Source organism: Primulina eburnea, chromosome 14 (assembly GCF_022965805.1).
Source record: "Primulina eburnea isolate SZY01 chromosome 14, ASM2296580v1, whole genome shotgun sequence".
NCBI lineage: Eukaryota > Viridiplantae > Streptophyta > Magnoliopsida > Lamiales > Gesneriaceae > Primulina > Primulina eburnea.
The window spans coordinates 14,770,226-14,791,975 of record NC_133114.1 but is presented as its reverse complement, the minus strand read 5'-3'; the positions used below and the strand labels follow the sequence as shown (position 1 = coordinate 14,791,975).

General features: G+C 38.8%; 1 protein-coding gene across 1 annotated transcript; it reads left to right on the top strand.

The window, feature by feature from the left end:
- Nucleotides 1–997: 997 nt before the first annotated feature.
- LOC140811194 (uncharacterized) lies at nt 998–4,183 on the top strand. Its single transcript, XM_073169064.1, has 5 exons — nt 998–2,267; nt 2,374–2,757; nt 2,911–3,197; nt 3,294–3,749; nt 4,031–4,183. Exons 1-5 carry the CDS (start codon nt 998–1,000, stop codon nt 4,181–4,183), a joined length of 2,550 nt encoding a protein of 849 aa, XP_073025165.1.
- The last annotated feature ends 17,567 nt before the right edge of the window (nt 4,184–21,750 follow it).

Below are 21,750 nucleotides of genomic sequence, written 5' to 3'. Positions count from 1 at the left end.
CGGAGATTCAGGGACTTAAGACTCAAGTGACACAGCTCACCGAAGAGAACGCCCAGCTCACCCACATGGTAGAGTTACTGCAAGAGGAAGAGCCGGAGGAAGAGCCGGAAGAGGAGGGGCCGATAGAGATCGATGAGCCCATAGCTGCCATAGGAGATGGAGAGATAGACGATTAGAGTCCCTTAGTTATTTTTCCTTATTACTAGGAGTTTATCCTTCCATTGTTGCTATTTTATTTTCAGTCAGCATGACTTATTTCCATTCAGTACGCTTTGTTCATTCATTTGTTTCTTTAAATTCGAAAATTAATAAAATATGATTATTATTTATCTCAGTCGTGCATCTATATTCAAGTTATGTTTGTTTAATTACTCAGTTGTTCCAGCATAACTTATCTATTCAATCTTGTCGATTTGTACAACAAATTCTTAGAAGCGTTTAACTTGTAGGAAATGGCCGGTAGACCACCGAGACAGAACCGCAACCCCCGTTATACCAACAACAACAACAACAACAACAACAACACTAATGCAGAAGGCAACGCACCTCCACCTCAGTTCAGCCTTAATCAAGCAGATTTGATGGCTATAGCCACGATCGTGGCAACGACACTTCAGGGGTTAGCGAACCCCAATGCTAATCAACAGCACCCACCTCCACCACAGCATGGGGTCAAGTTTCATTACGAGTCTCTGCGCAAGAACAGGTGCCCAACTTTCAGTGACGCTGCCGACCCTGAAGTTAGCCAGAGCTGGCTAAAAAGCGTGGAAACTCAGTTGAGACTGTTGGAAGTCCCGGATGCACTAAAAGTGGACGTGATAGTGCCTTTCCTGGAAGACAAGGCAGCTAAATGGTGGGAAGCAGTCTCGCCAGCCATGACCGCTGCTGGACCAATCACATGGCGAATCTTCCGGAAACATTTCTGAAACAGTACTACCCGGCAGAAGTTAGACTGCAGAAGCTAAGTGAATTTGAGAATTTCAGTCAGGCTCCAGACATGTCAGTGGTGGAATATACTTCTCAATTCAATGCCCTCGGGTCTTATGCTCCAGCAATCATGGCAGACGAAGTTCTGAAATTGCACCGTTTTAAGAAGGGGTTGAACAGCAGGATTCAGTCAGCTCTAGCAGTCTACCAACCTGCAAATTTCTCAGACCTGATGGGTGCGGCTATCCGAGCCGAAACTGATATTCGTCGAAGAGAAGGGGAAAACAAGAACAAACGACCCCTTAACAGCCAGCCTTCTCAACGGAGACCAGTGTTCAAAAGGCCCAATCAGTCGGGTGGACATCCCTCAGGGAAATTCCCCGCCAAAAACTACCAAGGACTCAAGCCATGCTCAACATGTGGCTTCAAGCACTCTGGGGAATGCCGAAGGGCAAGCGTTGAGTGTTTTGGATGTGGGAAAGCGGGGCACCAAATTGCAGAATGTCCTACAGCTGCCAACCGACCAGCAGGGACAAACAGAGGAACTGGGCCAAATACTGGAGCAGGCCCTAGTAAACCAAAGGAGGACAAACCCAACGCTAGGATATTTGCCATGACGCAGGAAGAGGCTGACGACGCAACTGAAGTCGTGTCAGGTACCATTCTAATTCAATCAGTACCTGCCTATGCATTATTTGATTGCGGTGCTACCCATTCCTTTATGTCTAAGAGATTTGCTAAGAAGTTAGGACGTAGGCGTGATAAGCTAACTGAACCTTTCCGAATAGCCACACCTACGAGTAGAGCTATAGAAACTGATGAGATTTTCAGAGACTGTAAAATCAGTATCAATAATCAGACTTTTAGCGCCGACTTGATACGGTTGATCATGGTCGATTTCGACGTAATCTTAGGAATGGATTGGTTGGCAAGAAACAGTGCAATAGTAGATTGTAAAGGGAAGAGAGTTAAACTCCTAACCACAGAGCAGGAGGAAGTTGTGTTTCATGGTAAATCCAAGGAACGGAAGTTGCTACTTTCCGCAGCTCAAGCCTGGAAGGCCATGAAATCCGGAGAAGACATCTACCTAGCAATGGTCAGTGAGGCAAAAGAAGAAGTCGAACTGAATCTGGAGGACATCCCAGTAGTGAGAGATTTCCCAGATGTTTTCCCAGAAGAACTCTCAGGGACGGTCCCGGACCGCGAAGTGGAGTTTGAAATCAACCTGGTTCCCGGTGCGGCACCAATCTCTAAGGCACCGTACAGAATGGCACCAGCCGAACTCAAGGAGTTAAAGGAACAGCTCCAAGAATTGCTAGATAAAAGGCAGATTCGACCAAGTGTGTCCCCGTGGGGAGCTCCTGTACTCTTCGTAAAGAAGAAAGACGGAAGTATGAGATTATGCATCGACTATAGGGAATTGAACAAGATCACAATCAAGAACAGGTACCCCCTTACCTCGGATAGACGATCTGTTCGATCAGCTTAAAGGAGCCGCCGTCTTTTCTAAACTCGATCTCAGGACAGGATATCACCAATTGAAGGTCAGGGCTGAAGACATTCCCAAGACAGCCTTTCGAACCAGATATGGGCACTATGAATTCACAGTGATGCCCTTTGGTCTGACCAACGCACCAGCAGCATTCATGGACCTTATGAACAGAGTGTTCAAGCCATTCCTGGATCAGTTCATAGTGGTATTCATCGATGATATTCTCGTCTATTCTCCTGACGAGGCGAGCCACGAAGAGCACCTTCACCTTGCTCTGCAAATCTTAAGAGAGAATAAGCTCTATGCTAAGTTTAGCAAGTGTGAATTCTGGCTGAGAAGTGTGTCATTTCTAGGACACGTGATCTCGAGAACAGGAGTGTCAGTGGATCCAAGGAAAGTAGATGCGATTACAAAGTGGCCGAGACCGAAGAGTGCCACCGATATCAGAAGCTTCCTTGGATTGGCAGGGTATTACTGAAAATTCGTCGAAGGGTTCTCCTCGATAGCCGTGCCACTGACGAAGCTCACACAGAAAAATTCAAAATTCACCTGGAGTGAGGATTGCGAGAAAAGTTTCCAGACGCTGAAAGAGAAACTCGCATCCACACCAGTGCTGATCTTGCCAGAAGAGAATAAAGATTTCACGATTTACAGTGACGCCTCTAAGGACGGTCTAGGATGCGTACTCATGCAAGAAGGAAGAGTGATCGCCTATGCGTCAAGACTGTTGAAACCGCACGAGCAGAATTATCCTAGTCATGACCTGGAACTAGCAGCGGTTGTCTTCGCCTTAAAGATTTGGAGGCACTATCTCTATGGTGCTAAATGTGAAATCTTCACAGACCATCAGAGCCTCAAGTACTTATTCACCCAGAAGGAACTTAACATGAGGCAAAGGCGATGGATCGAGCTCCTGAAGGACTATGACTTGACCATAAGTTACCATCCGGGTAAAGCAAACAAGGTGGCTGATGCGCTAAGTCGAAAGGGCCCAGGCAAGATAACTCTAGCGTCCCTCTCTTCCCAGCCATGTCTGCAGGAGACCGTCAAGTTAAACCAAGATCGAGACCCGGCACTGACTAAACTTAAGGAGCAAGTCAGAGAAGGGAAGTCTCAGGATCATCAGATTGACGACAAGGGAGTCTTGTGGATGAAGGGACGACTGTGTGTGCCCGACAGTGACAACCTTCGCCAAGAGATAATGGCAGAGGTGCACAAGTCAAAATTCTCAGTCCATCCAGGCAGTACGAAAATGTACAGGGACCTCAAGAACAGTTTCTGGTGGAATGGCATGAAAAGAGATGTAGCTGAATTCATCTCCAGATGTCAGGTCAGTCAGCAGGTCAAGGCAGAACACCAGCGACCTGGAGGATTACTGCAACCTTTGGAAATTCCCGAATGGAAGTGGGAGAATATTTCCATGGACTTCGTGGTAGGATTGCCAAAGTCTAGGCAAAGCCACGACGGTATATGGGTGATAGTAGACAGACTTACGAAGACTGCACAATTCCTACCCGTTCGCATGAACTACAATCTCGATAAGTTGGCTTCTCTGTACATGGACAACATTGTGAGGCTGCATGGAGTGCCAGTCAGCATTCTGTCCGATAGAGATCCGAGGTTCGTCTCGCGTTTTTGGAAGAGCTTTCAAGAGGCCGTGGGAACGAAAGTGACCCTAAGTACGGCCTATCATCCTCAAACCGACGGACAAACAGAGAGGACCATACAAACTTTAGAGGATATGCTGCGGGCATGCGCTCTTGAATTCAGTAGCAACTGGAGCACTCATCTACCCCTAATTGAGTTTGCTTACAACAACAGCTATCACAGCAGCATCGGAATGGCTCCATACGAAGCCCTTTATGGAAGAAAATGTCGATCACCACTTTATTGGGATGAAGTGGGAGAGAAAGCTATAGTGGGACCCGAGCTAGTACAGATGACAGTAGACAAGGTTAAAATTGTCCGAGAGAAACTCAAAGCAGCTCAAGATCGACAGAATAGTTGGGCAGATCTTAAGAGAAGGCCTGTAGAGTTCAATGTGGGCGAGAAGGCTTATGTGAAAGTCTCGCCTATGAGAGGAGTTGTCCGATTCAGCAAGGCCGGGAAGTTGAACCCTCGATATGTTGGACCCTTTGAAATTTTGGAAAAAGTGGGCACGCTAGCATGCAGGTTGGCACTGCCACCAAACATGTCAAGGATCCACAACGTGTTCCATGTGTCCCAACTAAGAAGGTACATTCCAGACCCGAGTCACGTGTTGGAGGTAGAACCACTCGTAATTGAAGGGAACTTGGGGGAAGAACTGAAATACGAGGAAGTCCCCATCAGGATTGTGGACGCTAAAGAGCAAGTTCTTAGGCGACGTATCATCCCCTACGTCAAAGTGCAGTGGTCCAACCACACGGAGCGAGAAGCAACTTGGGAAGTTGAAGAAAAGATGCGGAAAGAATATCCCTACATATTTGGAGACCAAACCAACTCAAGTTTCGAGGACGAAACTTCTCATAAGGAGGGAGGGATGTGAGAACCGTAATTTTTCAACTTTTATTTTATTTATTCGGAACGAACAACGAAACTTTACGACAGCTTTTTCGTACACGTTCACTTGCAGGTGTAAGGAAATTAAGATATTAGACCCTTGAAATAATTGAGAAAATAAGGGAAATCCTTGTATTAGAAACCTTATTATTGAGAATCTCAATTACCATGTCAATAAGAGGTATACCAAGGCATGCAAATTTCGAAATTGGGGAAGAAGGATTTACAAGATTGAGGTATCCTACAATATCTAAAGAATTAAGGCATGCTATGGCAATCAAATTTTTGAGATCCTCCTAAGAATATATATGCCTAGATTGTGATGCATGGATGCGTGGAAATTTCAAGGAAAAGTGGAGACAAATCATCAAATTGTGCACAAAATCCTTGACTTAGATAGCATATATTTTCGAAAATAATCTAGGGCTAGGGACAAAGGAATGAATCTCTCAAATTGGTAGTAAATAAACTCACCATGGAATGATGTCTTGGGCAAGAAAATCGTGAGAATATTGAGTGCAAAATGTGAGATCTTAATGCCATGTTTAGACCCACCATTCCCCACCTATAAATACTCCACCATACCTAGCCTCCCTACCTCATATTTTCGAGAACCCATAGCTGCAATTTTCGAAAATTCAGCAGACCCCCCTAGCCGAAATATTGCACAAAAATCGTCCAAGGAACTAAGCCGAAGCGCTGCCCGAGTGAGGAGCACGAAGCGATCCACTTTTCAAAGCCAAGCACCTACGTTTTCGCACCAATATTTATTTTAAGTGGGCTATTTTTAAAACTTTAAAATCTCGAATCTATGTATGCTTGTTTTCGATTTTTACAAGAAAATAAACAGTCGAGTGCAATCTTCTTTCTACTTTTTCTTGTCTTGTCATACGATTTTAAAAGCACTGTGAGGAGTCAACTGTATACGGGAGGGAATCCCAACCACGACGTACCCTTACGCGGTGGGGGACATAACCGCTATACGGCCTCGCCCCCTTAGAGGAGTAAAAATGAGGGACTGACGTCAGTAAACCGTAGAAAGTAGATGAGTCGCAGTGCTGTGTCAATATTATGCATGTTTACGAAGTACGTATGGAACTCATGTTTTATGTTCGAAATTTATGCATGTTGTATTTATCGTACTCGATATTTCCCCCACTTGCTGAGTATTCCCCAAATACTCACCCCCCTTACAACCCTTCCCAGATAAGCCCGAAGAGGAACTCGAGGATGAGGAGTCCGAACAGTTCTGGGGATGGTTAACGCTCAAGGGAATTAGTTTAAGTTATTATTAATTAGATTTACGTTTCCGCATTAAAACTCTGTCGTCTTATTTATTTCGGTGATTGTAAAGACAATTGTTACATTTTGAGATTATGATATATAAACTGGTTTCGGTTTAAACTGTACTACGAAAGGCTTGTTGTTTTCAATTGTGTGATTGTCAACGACGCCGGTGTCCATCCCAAGTTTCGGGGCGTGACAGCGATAGCTTGCTCGGTTCTCTTTTTCTTTGTGCAGGATTCGTACAGCAGCTTCGTTTCACCTAGTTTAAGTGATCCCTTACGGCTTTAAGAATGGGATTTAAAGGTAGGACAAGGGGTTGTAGAGGAGTGGACCGAGATGTTGGAGAGGAGTTGTAGTGGTGGTGTAGGACATGTGTTTGGTTTTGAAATAATGGGGGAGGCCGAGAGTTGTTGTAGTGGGTAGGTGTTGGCCGATAATTTGAGGACTTAAATAAGGTAGCAAATGGTCTAGGATGAGTAGTTTAAATGATGGTGCAAAAGTTGGAGAAGAATCGAGTGTGTTTCGGGTCGATTCGGGTTAAAACCAGGACCCCGGTCGAAGTTTTAAAACGAATTAGATAAGTTGTGTTATGAGCTCGAGTTTACGTCTAGGAATGCTTATAAAAAGGTTTTGGGACATTTTAAGGAGTTTTGTAAGCTTCGGGCCAATTTTAGATGTCCAGGGTTGAAACGATAATTTTTGGGTTTATAGGGGCAAAATAGTCATTTTGCACCCGGGGTGAGATTTTGGTTCTGAAAGCGCCCTGAGCACAAATCATGATATTTCTTTTAAAATGTTAATGCATCACGATTACGATTTTTACGCTATTATAATAATTGTGGTGCATGCTTGGTTTAAAGGGATTAAGAGAGAAAAAGTGAGAAAGTGAAGAGCACTCCCTCTCCACCGCGCCGCGTCGTTATTTCGTTTGTTTTCTGTCAAAACAAACCAAGGCATGTTTATATCTTCTTTCACTTTCAATCAAGCCATTTAGGTATTTTTAAATATCGCAAGTACATGATTTTTATGCAAGAAGATCGAAATTGGTCATATTTAATGATGTTATTTAATTATATCACGTGCAAAATATTCATTTTGAGATTTATGCGATATTGCTTGTGGCCACTTTACTATCATGAGATTATTACTTCACCCGGTCGCCAGTTACCGGTTATGGGAGCATTACTAAATCCGGTCGCCAGTCACCGGTCAGTTCATTTTAGTTTCACCCAGTATATTGTGGCATTAGTCTGATCAGACAAACATTACTAAACCCGGTCGTCAGTTACCGGTCCGGTCGCCAGTTACCGGTCAGTTCAGCTCAGTTCAGGGGCTACTTGCGTAGACTATAATCTCAACAGAAAATTATTACATGCTTTTTCAGTACAGGGCTCCAAGGAGAAAACATTTTCACTATGATTTTCAGTTATGCACGTATTATAATTGCTCATGATAGGTTATTTTCACATTATGCCTCATGACATGATATTTTTACTCCTATGCAAATTTTACTATATTATTTACTCGTTATTTACGATATATGCATGCTGAGTCTTTAGGCTCACTAGACTTGATTGTTATAGGTACTGATGAAGCCGGGGCCGAGTGCGGGGACCAGTGAGCTAGCTTGGGTCAGCAGTAGTGGAACCCGAGGACCTCATTTACAGCACTTGCCATTTTTATGCTCAAACAATTTTATCAGTTTTTGGATACTTTAACTTGTTATTTTGGCGAGTAATGATTTCTTCTGCTGCTACTTTGAACATTTAAACTTGATTTATCAGTTGATTTTGTGAATGAGGCAATTTTGATTATTTTAAAAAGAAAATTTTTAATTTTTCCGCAAATTTTCAAACATGAATTTTCGGGCCTTTATACATTTAATGGACAAAATTGCAAAAAGAATGAAACGAACATGTCACAGGACGTTACACAAACGAAAGCTCCTGGTAGATAGAGATTTCTTATCCTCTTGAAACCCCCCAACGGATTTTTGAGCTTCTTGCATAATTTGTAAAATCCCTGCATATAATATAATAATATGTGAAGAAGATGAAAAGAATAAAAAAAACAAAGAATAGTAAAAATTACGCAGAGGCCCGAATGAAATAAATCTCATTTTTAGCGATCCAAGATAAATTGATTTTCGAGGGAGAGGATTTTAAATAGGGAAGTGAAGTTTATGAAAGTGAACCAACCATAACTGAGAGAATTGTGCAGAGTTGTGTGGAACGATTTTGTTGAAGATGTGGATTGATTTTTAGAGAGAAAGATATTATCGGGGTGAGGGAAAAGGGCAAAAAGGTAAAAAAAAAAATTGGTGTCCGTTGGAGTAGTTTTTATGAGCACCTCTGATTTAATAAAATAGTAGAGAATAGTATAGATACAAAATAAATAGAACAATAGGCGTTCTTCATAAAATTTAATTGAAATAACAAAATGTATATTACTGAAATTTTTTGCTAAATACATTGCAAATAAAGTTGAAATTGTCAAACCCTTTTATTTGCAAAAAAGTAGCAAAATATTGTAAGTAAGAAACTTGATAAAAATGAAGAATACAATTCTAGCAATAGTTAAGCTATATTAAATCATTTATGGAATACACAAACCTTTTTTTGCTTTAGTTGAAATATAAATCAACAAATTAAGCAGATAGAATAATGAAAATTTTAATTTTGCAAATCTACGTTAAGGTCAAGTTAAATAATGTAGTTCAAATAATTCAAAATCCAGCGGCGTTGGCTATTTATGGATACTATTGGTGTGAAGGCCTCTGATATCCTTATTTTGAAAATTTGCGGAAAATTAAAATTTTTCTTTTTTTTAAGAACTTAAACGGCCTCATTCATAAAATCACTGGTCAATCAAGTTCAATGTTTCAAATTATTGCAGCGGAAGAAAAATAAAGTTGCCAACAATAACAATTTAAAATTTGTCCAACGGCTGATAAAATTGTTTGCGGAAAAATAACAACTGCTGCGCTGAGGTCCTCGGGTGCCACTACTGCCGACCCAAGCTAGCTCACTGGTCCCTGTCCTCGGCCCTGACCTCATCAGTACCTACAACAATCAAGTCTAGTGAGCCTAAAGACTCAGCATGCATATATCGCCAGTAACGAGTAAAATCTGAAGTAAAATATGCATGGGATAAAATATCATGTCATGAAGCATGCTGTAAATAATCTGTACTCATGCTGATAATCTGTACTGAGCAATTATAATACGTGCATAACTGAACTGATAATCACAGTAAAAATGTTTGCTCCTTGGAGCCCTGTACTGAAATAACTGGTAAGATTTTCTGTTGAGATTATGTTTTACGCCTGTGCCCACTGAACTAAGCTGAACTGATCGGTAACTGGCTACCGGGGAGTCTGAAACTGAACTGAGCTGGCCGGTCACTGGCGACCAGGTGGTACCAAACTGAACTGAGCGGTCACTGGCGACCGTATAAAATAATACTCCCACATAGTGAATGAACCACAAGCCATATCGCATAAATCTCAAAAATAATCATTTTCTGTTTTTCATGCACGTAATATAATTAACTGGCATAATGAAAAATCCTGTAATTTTTCCGACTGGATTGGATTGGATCATCCCCCAGGCTCGCTCCAACCTAACTGTGCCATGAAAAATATGCAATAGCTCAAACTTGACCAACTATGCAATTTAGTTCAAAAGATGCGACTACGACGCCTAATGACTTCGTATTTAATCATGACTCCGAACCAACCCAAACCAACACTGAACCGACGTATAATCATGATTAAAATACGCTGAAAATAATGAAATAATGCTCCTAAAATTATGAGGGTCGAAATCTAGGTGGAATGGAGGCCAAAACAAGAAACGCTCTTTCGAGAGTCAATTTGGCACATCGCACCGTAAATTCTCGTACGACTTCAAAAATGATCCGAATGACAAACGGGAAAAAACATGACATTCATAACTCAATGAGGCACTGTCCAGTCCAAGGCCATGGGCTAAAAGCCAACCAAGGACTCAAACGAGCCTTCTAAACGACACATCAACTTGCTGTAAATTTCCAGCAGCTGCGCACCCGTGCGTCTTGTGTTGGTTTCGAGTATATCGGCCATTGGGGCGTGAACCACCGACCAGAGACCCTTACCAACATCCCAAGAAATGATTTGAACCATGGCTAAGGGCACAAAACAAGCCACAATTCGCACCACACTAAAAACGAGACTACACACCTAGCCGAGAAGGAAATCCTGCGCGTGTAGGGAGTTTGGCTTCGCTTGTTGTCTCGTGTCGTTCCAGTGGCCATTTCATTGACCATGGCACGATCTAGACATCTAGGGGCAAGGTGTAAACCGTGGCTAAGGGCCCTAGGCCAACCAAGATTCACCCCACGCCACAACAAAACGAACACACTTGCTGTCAAAAACTGAAGGCCGAGAGGGGAGGGGGTTGTTCTTGCTTTGTTGGTTGTCTAGCGTCGTTCCAGTGGCCATTTGATTTACCATGGCACGATATATACATATAGAGGCATGGTATGAACCGTGGCTAAGGGCCATAGGCCAACCAAGATCCATAGCAAGCAACGACAGAAACGAACCACAAGCTGTCCAACTGAAGTAGCCGAAGGGGTATAGGGGTTGTTCTTGTTGTTTATTTAAAAAACGATGAGCCATGGACCAAGCCACCAAAAGGGTGACTTAGTCACGTCTTAGACATGCTAGGGGAGTGATCCAACCATGGCTAAGAGCCCTTAGGGCAGCCAAGATCAGATCCAACCCCTTGACATAAAAACTGAAATTTTGAAACACATTTCTGCACCTATGGGGAGGTTGCTGTAATTTCGATTTTCCAGCAAGCATGGGGCTTGTTTTAATGGACCAACATGGTCCTAATGCATCCTATTACATGTCTAGGAACAGCCTTGGGAGCCTGGAGTCGAACCAATACCTGAAATCCACAACACGAAGCAAACCATGAAGCTGCACAAGAAAACCGAAAAATCTGCATGTGATGATTTCTGAAAATTTCTTGAAACATTTCGGTTTTAGCATGAAAGTAATGATCATGAAATGTAAAAATAATGATATTATGACTTGATTGAGGTTTAGAAAAAGTATATACATGCCTTGGATTCGTTTCGAAAGAAAACGAAAAGAACGAAGCGATACGGCGCGGAGGAGGTGGAGCGCTTTCTTTCCTTGCTACCTTGCTCGATTTTTCTCTCTTGCTCTAGCTATGAGGATCACGAAATTTCTCCTCTAAAACTCACTGAATTTCAGTCATGGGGGAGGAGAATGATGGTTGGAATGGTGAGGGGCAAGATCCACAAATAAAGGATTCCAACTCAATGACCAAGTCCCACCCTCATTAAATTTGAATTGGTTGTTTGATATCAACTATTGTTGGGGTGCTTCTAGAATGGTATGGCCGATGGACTGCATCCTAATCTAGACTAGGATCATGCTAATTAATTAATAAATGGAGGTTGATAGATAATTGGAATTATTAGCATGCTAAAAGATGGCAAAGAATTGGTCAAAGTTGATGAGTTGGAAATGCATTGCCTAGCACTATGGGGTGGCCGAAAATTCACTTCTAAAAATGGATGGGGAGTGTTGTATATCTAGTCAACTAATAATACTTAAAAGCCTTAATAATCCTTTAACTAATTTAGTGAGTTAACCCCTTAATTATGCAACTGAAATGGGCTTATTTCTTAATCACCTCAAGCAACTTAAATAATTCCTTAAACTTCTTTTTAACTTAAATTAACTTACTTGCTAGCTAAATAAAATCCAGTGAAATATTTCTCAAATCTTAAATTCTATCTCAAAACTCCAACTCCAGTCCGGCTTCACTGAAATAACTGAAATGCTAAAAATCAACTACTAAGCTGAAATAATAAAATAATAACTTCAAAGAAATGCATTTAAAATGATCATGCAATGAAGTCAATTAAATTTAAAAATCTAGAATTATGCATGGCTTATACGTAGACTGATTTACGGGTTCTACAATTGGTCGGACTTCTGCCTCCATAATCTCTGTTCACCATGTATGAATCTTCATATTTAAATAGTATAGATGCAACAAAGATTCAAATATGTCATATCAGTAAAGATGCAAATGTGTCGGAAAAAAGTTCAGATTTTTAGATTGTAACTCTGCTAACAGTAATCTCTACATATTGTACTGCAAATTATCTAAGCAATTTTTAAGAAACTAATTATACCACTCCAAATACAGCTGAAAAAGGTTCGATTTTAGCAGCAAATAATTAAAATTACTCACAAATGTAATCCAAGGGGTCTGCTAAAAAAAATAAGAATTTAGCGAATTAAAAGACTAAAAATTCCATAAAATACGAAAGAAAACATACCCAGATCAAATACACGCCTGTAGTCTCTGATAAACCCAATGACCCGTAACCAAAAATCCAAAACTCCATCTTCGTTGCTTGAACAAAATTACCTGCCCATGCAAAGAAGCAAAATCAACAATCCACCACAAAAAATACTCGACACCCAAAAAAAACTTACAAAAGAATCAAACACAACGAATCAATTGTGAATTAACTGAGAATGGAATCGAGTAACATGGATCCTGCAAACAATCGAAAAGATGAAATGGGGATGGATTTTCTTTCAAGCTCTGCGAGAAGGAGAGAGGGAGAGAGATGAGTTGGAGATGTGGGCGAATAGATCAAAACGAACAAAACTAATTTGATATGATCACTAATTTAAATCAACATAATATTTCATAGACTATAAAATTATTCATTTTTAAAAACGAACCAGATGAAGATGTGGACGAATAGGTATGATCCATTGAATTGAGTATGTCATTTATACAAATACTTTGTTTGCAACATGTTTCTTTTAGCTTTTGAGAAAAAAACACAATGAACATTCGAAAACAGCAAAGAAATTCGAATTATACTAAAAACCAAAACACAAATAATATGTCTATCAATTAGGCAATAACAAAGTACTGTTCAAATTTGCATCAAAAAATATAGAAAGTGTAAAACCCATGAAAAAAATGGTTATTCGGGAGGCGTGATAAGATAGAGGATGAGCAAAGTTAGAACCCCGTATAGAATACAGGGTGTCACATATAGCATGTATTTAACGATTAATGTAACTACTTGTTCATAATGCATTTTTTAAGATTTACAATAAAGTGAGTAGATTTACTTATACTTTATCAATCTCTATTAGGTAGCAAGACGTCTTTGAAACCACGTTTTTTGTGAATACACCAGATCGACGATGTAAATTCCCGTCTTTCACGAAATTTTTTGTAGAATTTTGTGAGACTCTTCTTGAAAGTGCCACATATAGCTGACTGTGGCTGAACACATGGTTACGCAAAAATATGCCTATATTTTGGATTGTTTGACATTGTGCTTTGTTTATTGTCAAAGCAAAACTAAGTCTTTTGAGAAACTGTCGACGTGTCCACTCAAATGGTAATCCAGAGTTATCTTTATTTTTCAAGGGCACTCTATGTAGGAAGAATCTGGTGCCCTTATGAGGACCTGTGATGATCTCGGTATCTATGAAATTTCTACCAAGACCACGACATATTAATCTTGTTCCATTGCATAGACCAAGTTCGGGCACAACATTTCTCAAGAGCATGAACGGACTTCCTACTTTCAATATGATTCTATGCCGTGGAAAACCACTTGGACTAAGGAAATTCAAAAATTCTTCTTGAAAAAGGTTGTGATTGTCGTCTTCTACACTATCCCAAGATGTATACTCTTTTTTCTCTCCAGGAAACTTGAGAATGAGCATTTGATTAATTGTCAAAATCAAAATTTTTCGGTGTGATGATGGCTCTATGGACCATATAGTTTTCATCGTTAACGTGATTTATCATATTAGGGAAAATAGCATCAATCAACATCTGAATTGATTGTTCACCATCCCAAGGTATGATCATTGAATCTGGTAATTTAATGAAATCGTGATTAACAGTATGTTGCAATCCATCACCTATGCAAGAGAAATTGCGAGAACTCAATATCTTGAGCAGATCTCATATTTTGTTGAAGCTGTACTATCTTCACGCGATGCCAAAATGTTGACCTTGAAATACTTGCAGCAATTTTTTCTGCCTTTGACCCTCCTTTAACAACTGGTAACACTTACCATTGTCTTCCCTCCGAATGCTATTTGATTTTCCATAATATCTTGGAAACTCTTAGTGACTGATTCAAAAGCGTAGCAATTTGCCATTGGAGCCTCGTCTCATACTATAGCTGATGCACGCCTTATTAGTTCCGCAAGTTCAGTCTGTTTTTTTTTATTTTGCAAAGCGTTGATGCAGTTGGTCTTAGTGGAATCTGAAAACGTGAATGTGCGGTTCTTCCACCTTGCATCAATGTCGCAGCTATCCCAGATGTTGTTGCTGCAATTATAAGTTTACCCATTTTTCTTAGATGTGACAACATTGTGCGGTATAAAAAAGTCTTACCAGTACCTCCAGGACAATCAATGAAGAAATTTTTTTATTGGTTATGCATAATATTTTCTATGATGTTGTCAAATGCAATCCTCTGTTGAGCATTCAAACGTTCAATAGATCTCAAATCATCATCACAAGTCTGATAAGAAAGTTCATCATCAATTATTCTTGGTAGCTGTGTGTCTTATAAAAACTCAGCACTTACTTATGGCAAATCAAAATCATCAAGTTTTTTTTGTACTGATGCAACAACCTTCGTATCTCAAGCAATAACTTATTGATGATTAAGTCACTTGAAGAAATTTCTTTACCATAATCTTCACACATGTAAGGATGGAACTCATCCCAGAGTTCTCGAACTATTGTTGGTTGACAGGACACCAGTATGGATACAAATAACCTTCTCAATGAAGTTGACATTCTAACAGAGCATGCTTCTTGTAGACATTATTTTACATAATCATCCTGTTGGATAAGCCCTCTCATTTGAGCAGACTCCTTAAATGTTGAATATGTTATCCCATTCACAGTCATCAGATTTTCAAAAGATGTTGGGCTCCTAACATGATTTAAAAGGATACGAAGATAAAACCTCTCACCTTCAGATGGCGACACAACATATACTCTTCCAACCACTTTATTGTTGCTTCTTCGAGGAATCCATTTTTTTCTAGATTTTATCCATTTGTAATATTGTGGAAATTCTCGATAGAAATACTTTCCAGTCAAGTCAGAATCACAATTTATTTTGAAAAATTCTATAAGCATACTCTTCGAGTTGTCATCATCTGCAAGTATATCATTTACATGTTGTGGGTCGAAATAATTCAAATGTTGGTTTGGTGTATGTATTTGTAACCTAATGACTGAAGGATATATCCTAATGAACTCAAATGAGAAAATTCGCCATAATGCTTCTGGCGCACAAATCCACCTTCCATCCACATATTGTTGGATTTCTTCACAATTTTTCCTATTTTGTAACTCTAGTGCGACTCGATCGGGACCTTTATGGATGTACTTGTATATGTATTTGACACATTTAATCCCTCCACATATTTCAACATTAATATGACGATCATATTTCTACAAAAGCCATGGATTGTACGGTACAACCCAACCATTATCAATTAAAACATTGTCATTGTTGGGAATTGATACTTGGACACCTCCACGTCTTCGATACAAAGGGTATGAATCATTTCCTAGAGATGTGTAGTCCACAAATGGCTTTGGAAAGTTCTTCTTACGTTTACCACTAACCATGCATGGAAAGTTAGGATTGATTGATCCACATGGCCCATGTATCATATGGCGGACAACTGTTTTATGTAGATTGGGTTCTTTTGTTTGTAAAGGTATTTCAGCACGCAAGATTGAGTCAAAGTGATCGGGAGTACACAACTTGTCATTATTTTCAAATATGACTAACATATGAACATGAGGAAGCCCTCTTTTTTGATATTCAATGACGTACGAATAAGAGCTGACCTTACCTAAAACCCCTTTATCCACAATGTCTTTTTTAAACTCCTCAAATTTTGACCGAAATATTCTTGTAATCAAATCTAGACGGTCTTGAGGTGATTGCCCAGGAATTAGTTGATATTTTATTTCATTCCAATTCGGATTGCGTGTCATTGTAAGTATTATATCTGGTTTTCCATATGTTTGTACCAAAGTCATTGCATCTTGATACCTTTGGTACATATCACGTGGGATTCCATCGAAAGATGAAGGCAAAACAATTCTGGTACCAACATTTCCTGTATGATGTATTCAGTAGAGATGTATAAGATGTGAGATGTAATAAGATTCCAAAAGAGTGCGTGTGTGAATAATGTTAGATTTTTTATTAATGAATAGTTATTCAGATTGTCTTTGTTTGGTCAACATTAATGTCAAAATATAAGGTCAAAATCTTTAAATTTTAAATTTGAAAATTGTGGTTATTATGTGTGAATTTAATCATAATAATATTTTTTCTATGATAAAAAAATATATCATATAAATTTAATTTTAATTTTTTCCATAGGAGATGTTATTACGGATTCAAAATAATATTATTGTTATGATAAAAAAAAACTGTATCATGTAAGGTAACAAATCGAGGTTGTCAAATTTATTTAAGGTTGGAAATCCATTGTATGTCATGAATATATTCATTATACAAAATATTTTTGTGTAATAATGTGGTAATATAATGAATGTTTAATATATTAGGTACACATATTCATGAAACTAAAATTTATTGAATATAAAAACCTAAAATTTGTCTTCTACATTCACCTAATAAATGGTAAAAAACATTCAAGTTGTAGATATTTTATAGCATTTTGTGCATAAGCTAAATCATCTCTGGTCACGGGTAATAAGAAAAAATTCATTTTATCGAATCATACCATAATTCAACCAAAACATACAAAATAAATATAACAATCTATTAAAGTGTGATATAAAAAATTGATATGACATAACAAAATGTAAACTACTGCAATGATTTCACAAAATACATGACAAATAAAGTAGAAATTGGCAAACTCTGTTTAATTGCCAAAAAAACCGAAATATTATAAGTATATGAACAGACAAAGAGGAAGAATACAAATTGTAGCAATAGTGGCAGAATGTAAAGTTAAAACAAAAATTATAAAATTAACTTTGCTACAATTAAATCATGGTCAAATACATATAATGTGCTTTGTTTAAGTTGAAATATAAATCAACAAATTAAGTAGATAGAACAATCAAAGTAATAAATTTGTTTTTCCATGCTAAGGTAGAGCCTATTAATGTAACACAAAGAATTTTAAAACCCGCGGCTTTGGCTATTTATGGACATTATTTGTCGGATTCCTGCCTCCATCATATGCGTTCTTTATGTATGAATATTCAAATTTAAATACATATGCATCAAAGATTCAAATGTGTTAAATAAGTAAAGATACAAATGTGATATATAAAAGTTTAGATTTTTATTAGCCTTATGGTAATCCACATTCCATCCACGTATGGTTTGCATGATATATAAATAAGATCAATGGGCCAGAAAGAGAAATTGTAACTACAAATAGCGTATGCAAAGGTAAATTACCAATGCCTTATCATTGATCTGTTGGCTCCTATTTTGGACTGAAAAATGATTGGCATATAATTTCATGAGTACATAAAATCAACAAAACATAATATGGTAAAACCCACATTTGCAACAAATGAAGTCTACACCAATTCAAGAGCCTTAATGACGTAGAAGGTATCAAAATGAGAAGTAGCTGTAGAACCCGAAGATCAGACTGCGTATAAACCATGAATAATTGCTACTATTTAAATTAAAAATGAATATTGTATATATATATATATGAAGTGTTTGATTTATTTTAATAATTTTAAGTCATGATTATTTATTTTAAAGGTAGATGTTTAGTTTTATCTTTTCAGAATAACTATGCGAGGCCGGACCGGAGTTTGGGGATTAGAGATAAGATTAATAATAAGAAAAATATTCCTAAATTTAAATTAAGTCAAAGAATAATTTAATTTAAAGAAAAAGAATGTCTTTGGGATTTAATAAGTTAATTGGAGCTTTAGTAATTAAATAAGTTCTCTTAGATTCAATATTTAATTAAAGTTTAAATTAAAATATGTAAGCAAGTCGGGATAAATCAATGTGTAGATGTGGTAAGGAATGAGGAATAAGCCAACGACAGCAAGGAATGAGAAGCCATTCAAATCCATTCAACTTCTTGACTTGTAACCTCCCAACTTAATGTATATTATGGCACCTTTAACACCTCATATAACACTCATATTCCGTGTCTAGCAAACCCACACTATTACCTTCAAAAAACATCAGAAAACAACAGCTTAATTCGAGCAAGAACAGCAGAAACAAAGAAGGGAAAACCAACTCTGACTCCGCCGCTCGTCTTCGTCGTATTAATTTGTTTTGTGTCAAAACAAATTCCAGGCATGTATATATTATTTCTTTGCTCTTCAATCAAGACATATTAGATATTTTAATCAGTATATATTCATGAATCTCGAATCAAAACATAAACTTGACAGCAACATGAAGAAAATGGTACAGGCCCTTATCGGTTATGGTTTTTAAAATCTCACGGTTGCTGAGTTTTGTGGATTTCCGGATGTTGCTCGATTCCAGGCAATCAAGGATGCATTTAGACATCATTTAGAGGGTGTAAGGGTGTTTTTGGGTCAGTTTTTTCAGTCCATACACTCAAGAACGGAGCAATGACAGCAACGTTCCTTAGTTGCAGAAATGAGTCACGATTTTTGTCATTTAATGTTTAATGGCTGTGTTCGAATCTTGGTTGTCCTATGGGCTGTAGCCATGGTTAGAACTCTACCTTAACATGTCAATGACGGGACCAAATCATCCCTTGAAGGATTGGTTCACGTATTGATAGGACTCGTTTTTACGTGTTTTTAGTGTTGTTTTCGAGTCGCATTCATGCATCATATTAGTTTGTTTTAGTTTAATTCAGCATTTTTCTATCATTATTTAGCATACGGCTGATCTCGTGTATTTTGTGGTTGTTTTGTAGGAATTGGACCGAAAAGTGGGATTTTATTTGGCACAGCAGCGAAGAGATCTCGCTAGGGCGGTCAAAAGTGACCGCCCCAGCGAGAATTTTAATCCAGCCGAGGAGTATTTGCGCGAACCTCTCGCTAGGGCGGTCAAAAGTGACCGCCCCAGCGAGACCAGAGACATGGCCAAGGATTTTAATTCGAGAACCACTCGCCCCAGCGGTCAAAGGTGGTCGCCCTAGCGAGCGACGAGATCAAAGAAGATTTGTTTCCAAGTTTTGTGGACTCTATTCTACACCTAACCTAATACACGAGATTGGGAGCCGTTTTTTGGGTCTGACACCATATTTTTCCATCACTTTTCTTGGGAGGAAGGCTAGGAGCAAAGAGATTTCGAAGACATCGAGATTTCCAAGCGTCGTGGCCGTCATCCATCGTCAACCTTAGTATTTTAATTATTTAGTTTTTATTTCTTAGATTGTTGTTGATTTCTAGCATGACTTTTAGTGGCTAAACTCTAGATTTGTTGGGATTTGAGGGGATCCTACCCCGTACTCGTTGTTGAACATTATTTAGCGATGTTTTTATGAGTGATTTGTTTATGCTTTTGTGCTTTCTTATTTCAATTGGAGTCTAGCTAACTTCCTTTGATTATTTCATGTTGTTGATGATTTCGATAGAATAATTGACAATAGGATCGAATAGTATAGACCACGGATTTACAATTTTAGTAGATATACGGAATTGGATACGTGTCGATAGTGATAATTCACCCGGATGAAAGCTAGCGGGTTCCATAGAACATAATGCAATCGTGAACTGTTAAATAATTGAGGATACTTGATTACTGCATGTTTATGATTAGTATTAATATAGCTCGACAGAGTATATTAATTAGTCTAGGGAATTCCGTCGAATGCACGAGTAAAAGTCGAGTATAATTGTTTAAACACGAGTGGTAGGTGAACTGATAATTCCCAACAAATTCGTCTCTCATTTGATTTTCATCCAATTTAATCATTGATTTCTTGATTATTTTTTCTTGCACTTTAATTATTTTAGTTATTAAATTCACTTTAGTTTAATCACCAACTCAATCTATCGTTGCTAAAGAAATTTACTTGGAAATAAAGATATTGTAACGCAGTCCTCGTGGATCGATACTCGTATTCACTTACGTTTATTATAACTTGACTATCGTGCACTTGCGATATTTTAAATCGAGCTTTCATTTATAAACAAATTTTGGGACTATTCATTGTGCAAGTTTTGCTCGATCAAGTTTTTGGCGCCGTTGCCGGGGACTGTTGATTCACAATTTTTTATTTTTCATTTAAATTCTTTAGTATTATTTATTTCATTATTATTTGATACTCTCATTGTGTTGCAGATTTTTCTTGTGGTGCATGCCAAGATCACTTGACGTGGAGCTTGAATTTGACCCTGAAATCGAAAGAACTTTCCGCAGGCGAAGACAGCAACAAAGACTCAAAGAACAGATGGAAAGACACGAGCAAGAACGTAGAGAGGAACAGCGTGACAATAGACAAGTTGAGATACCACGTCGCATTCCAATGTTGGATTATGCACAATCGTCTCTTGATGGAGCACGTCCAAGCATCGTAAGACCAGTCATCCGAGCTAATCAGTTTGAGATCAAGCCCGCTATCATCCAGATGATTCAGAACACTGTTCAATTTGGGGGAAGTGCACTTGACGATCCTAATTCTCATATAGCTGACTTTCTTGAAATTTGTGATACTTTTAAGTTTAATGGCGTGTCTGATGATGTTGTTCGTTTGCGTTTATTTCCATTTTCACTAAGAGATAAAGCTAAGGCGTGGTTAAACTGTTTGCCTGTAGGGTCTATCACTACATGGGAGGATATGGCGAAGGCATTCCTGATCAAGTACTTTCCTCCGTCGAAGACTATGAAGCTGAGAGCCGACATTACTACTTTTGCTCAATATGAGCTAGAGTCACTTTACGAGGCATGGGAGCGCTATAAGGACTTGTTGAGGAGATGTCCCCACCACGAGCTACCTCTTGGGTTAGTTGTTCAAACTTTCTACTACGGTCTGCTTACTTCTAACCGTACTATGATAGATGCTGCTGCCTGTGGTAACTTACTGAGAAAGACGGCTGAGGAAGGATATGAGTTATTAGAGGAGATGGCTGCTAGTAGCTATCAGCCTCAGTCTGATAGGCAGAGACGAGGTGCTGGAGTTAATCAAGTTACTGATTTGTCTGCGGTGTCAGCACAGTTAGAGGCTTTGAACAGAAAGATTGATGGGATGAGTGCGAGTGGATCGGCTATGCGTCTGCAAGAAATTTTCTGTGATAAGTGTGGAGGTGAGCATGACGTGCAGGATTGCCAAGATGGAAATCCATTCTATGTGCCTGAGGAGCACCGGTAAAACAAGTGGTATTCCAGAACCGTCCAAGAAATGACCCGTATTCAAACACATATAATCCGGGATGGAGGAATCACCC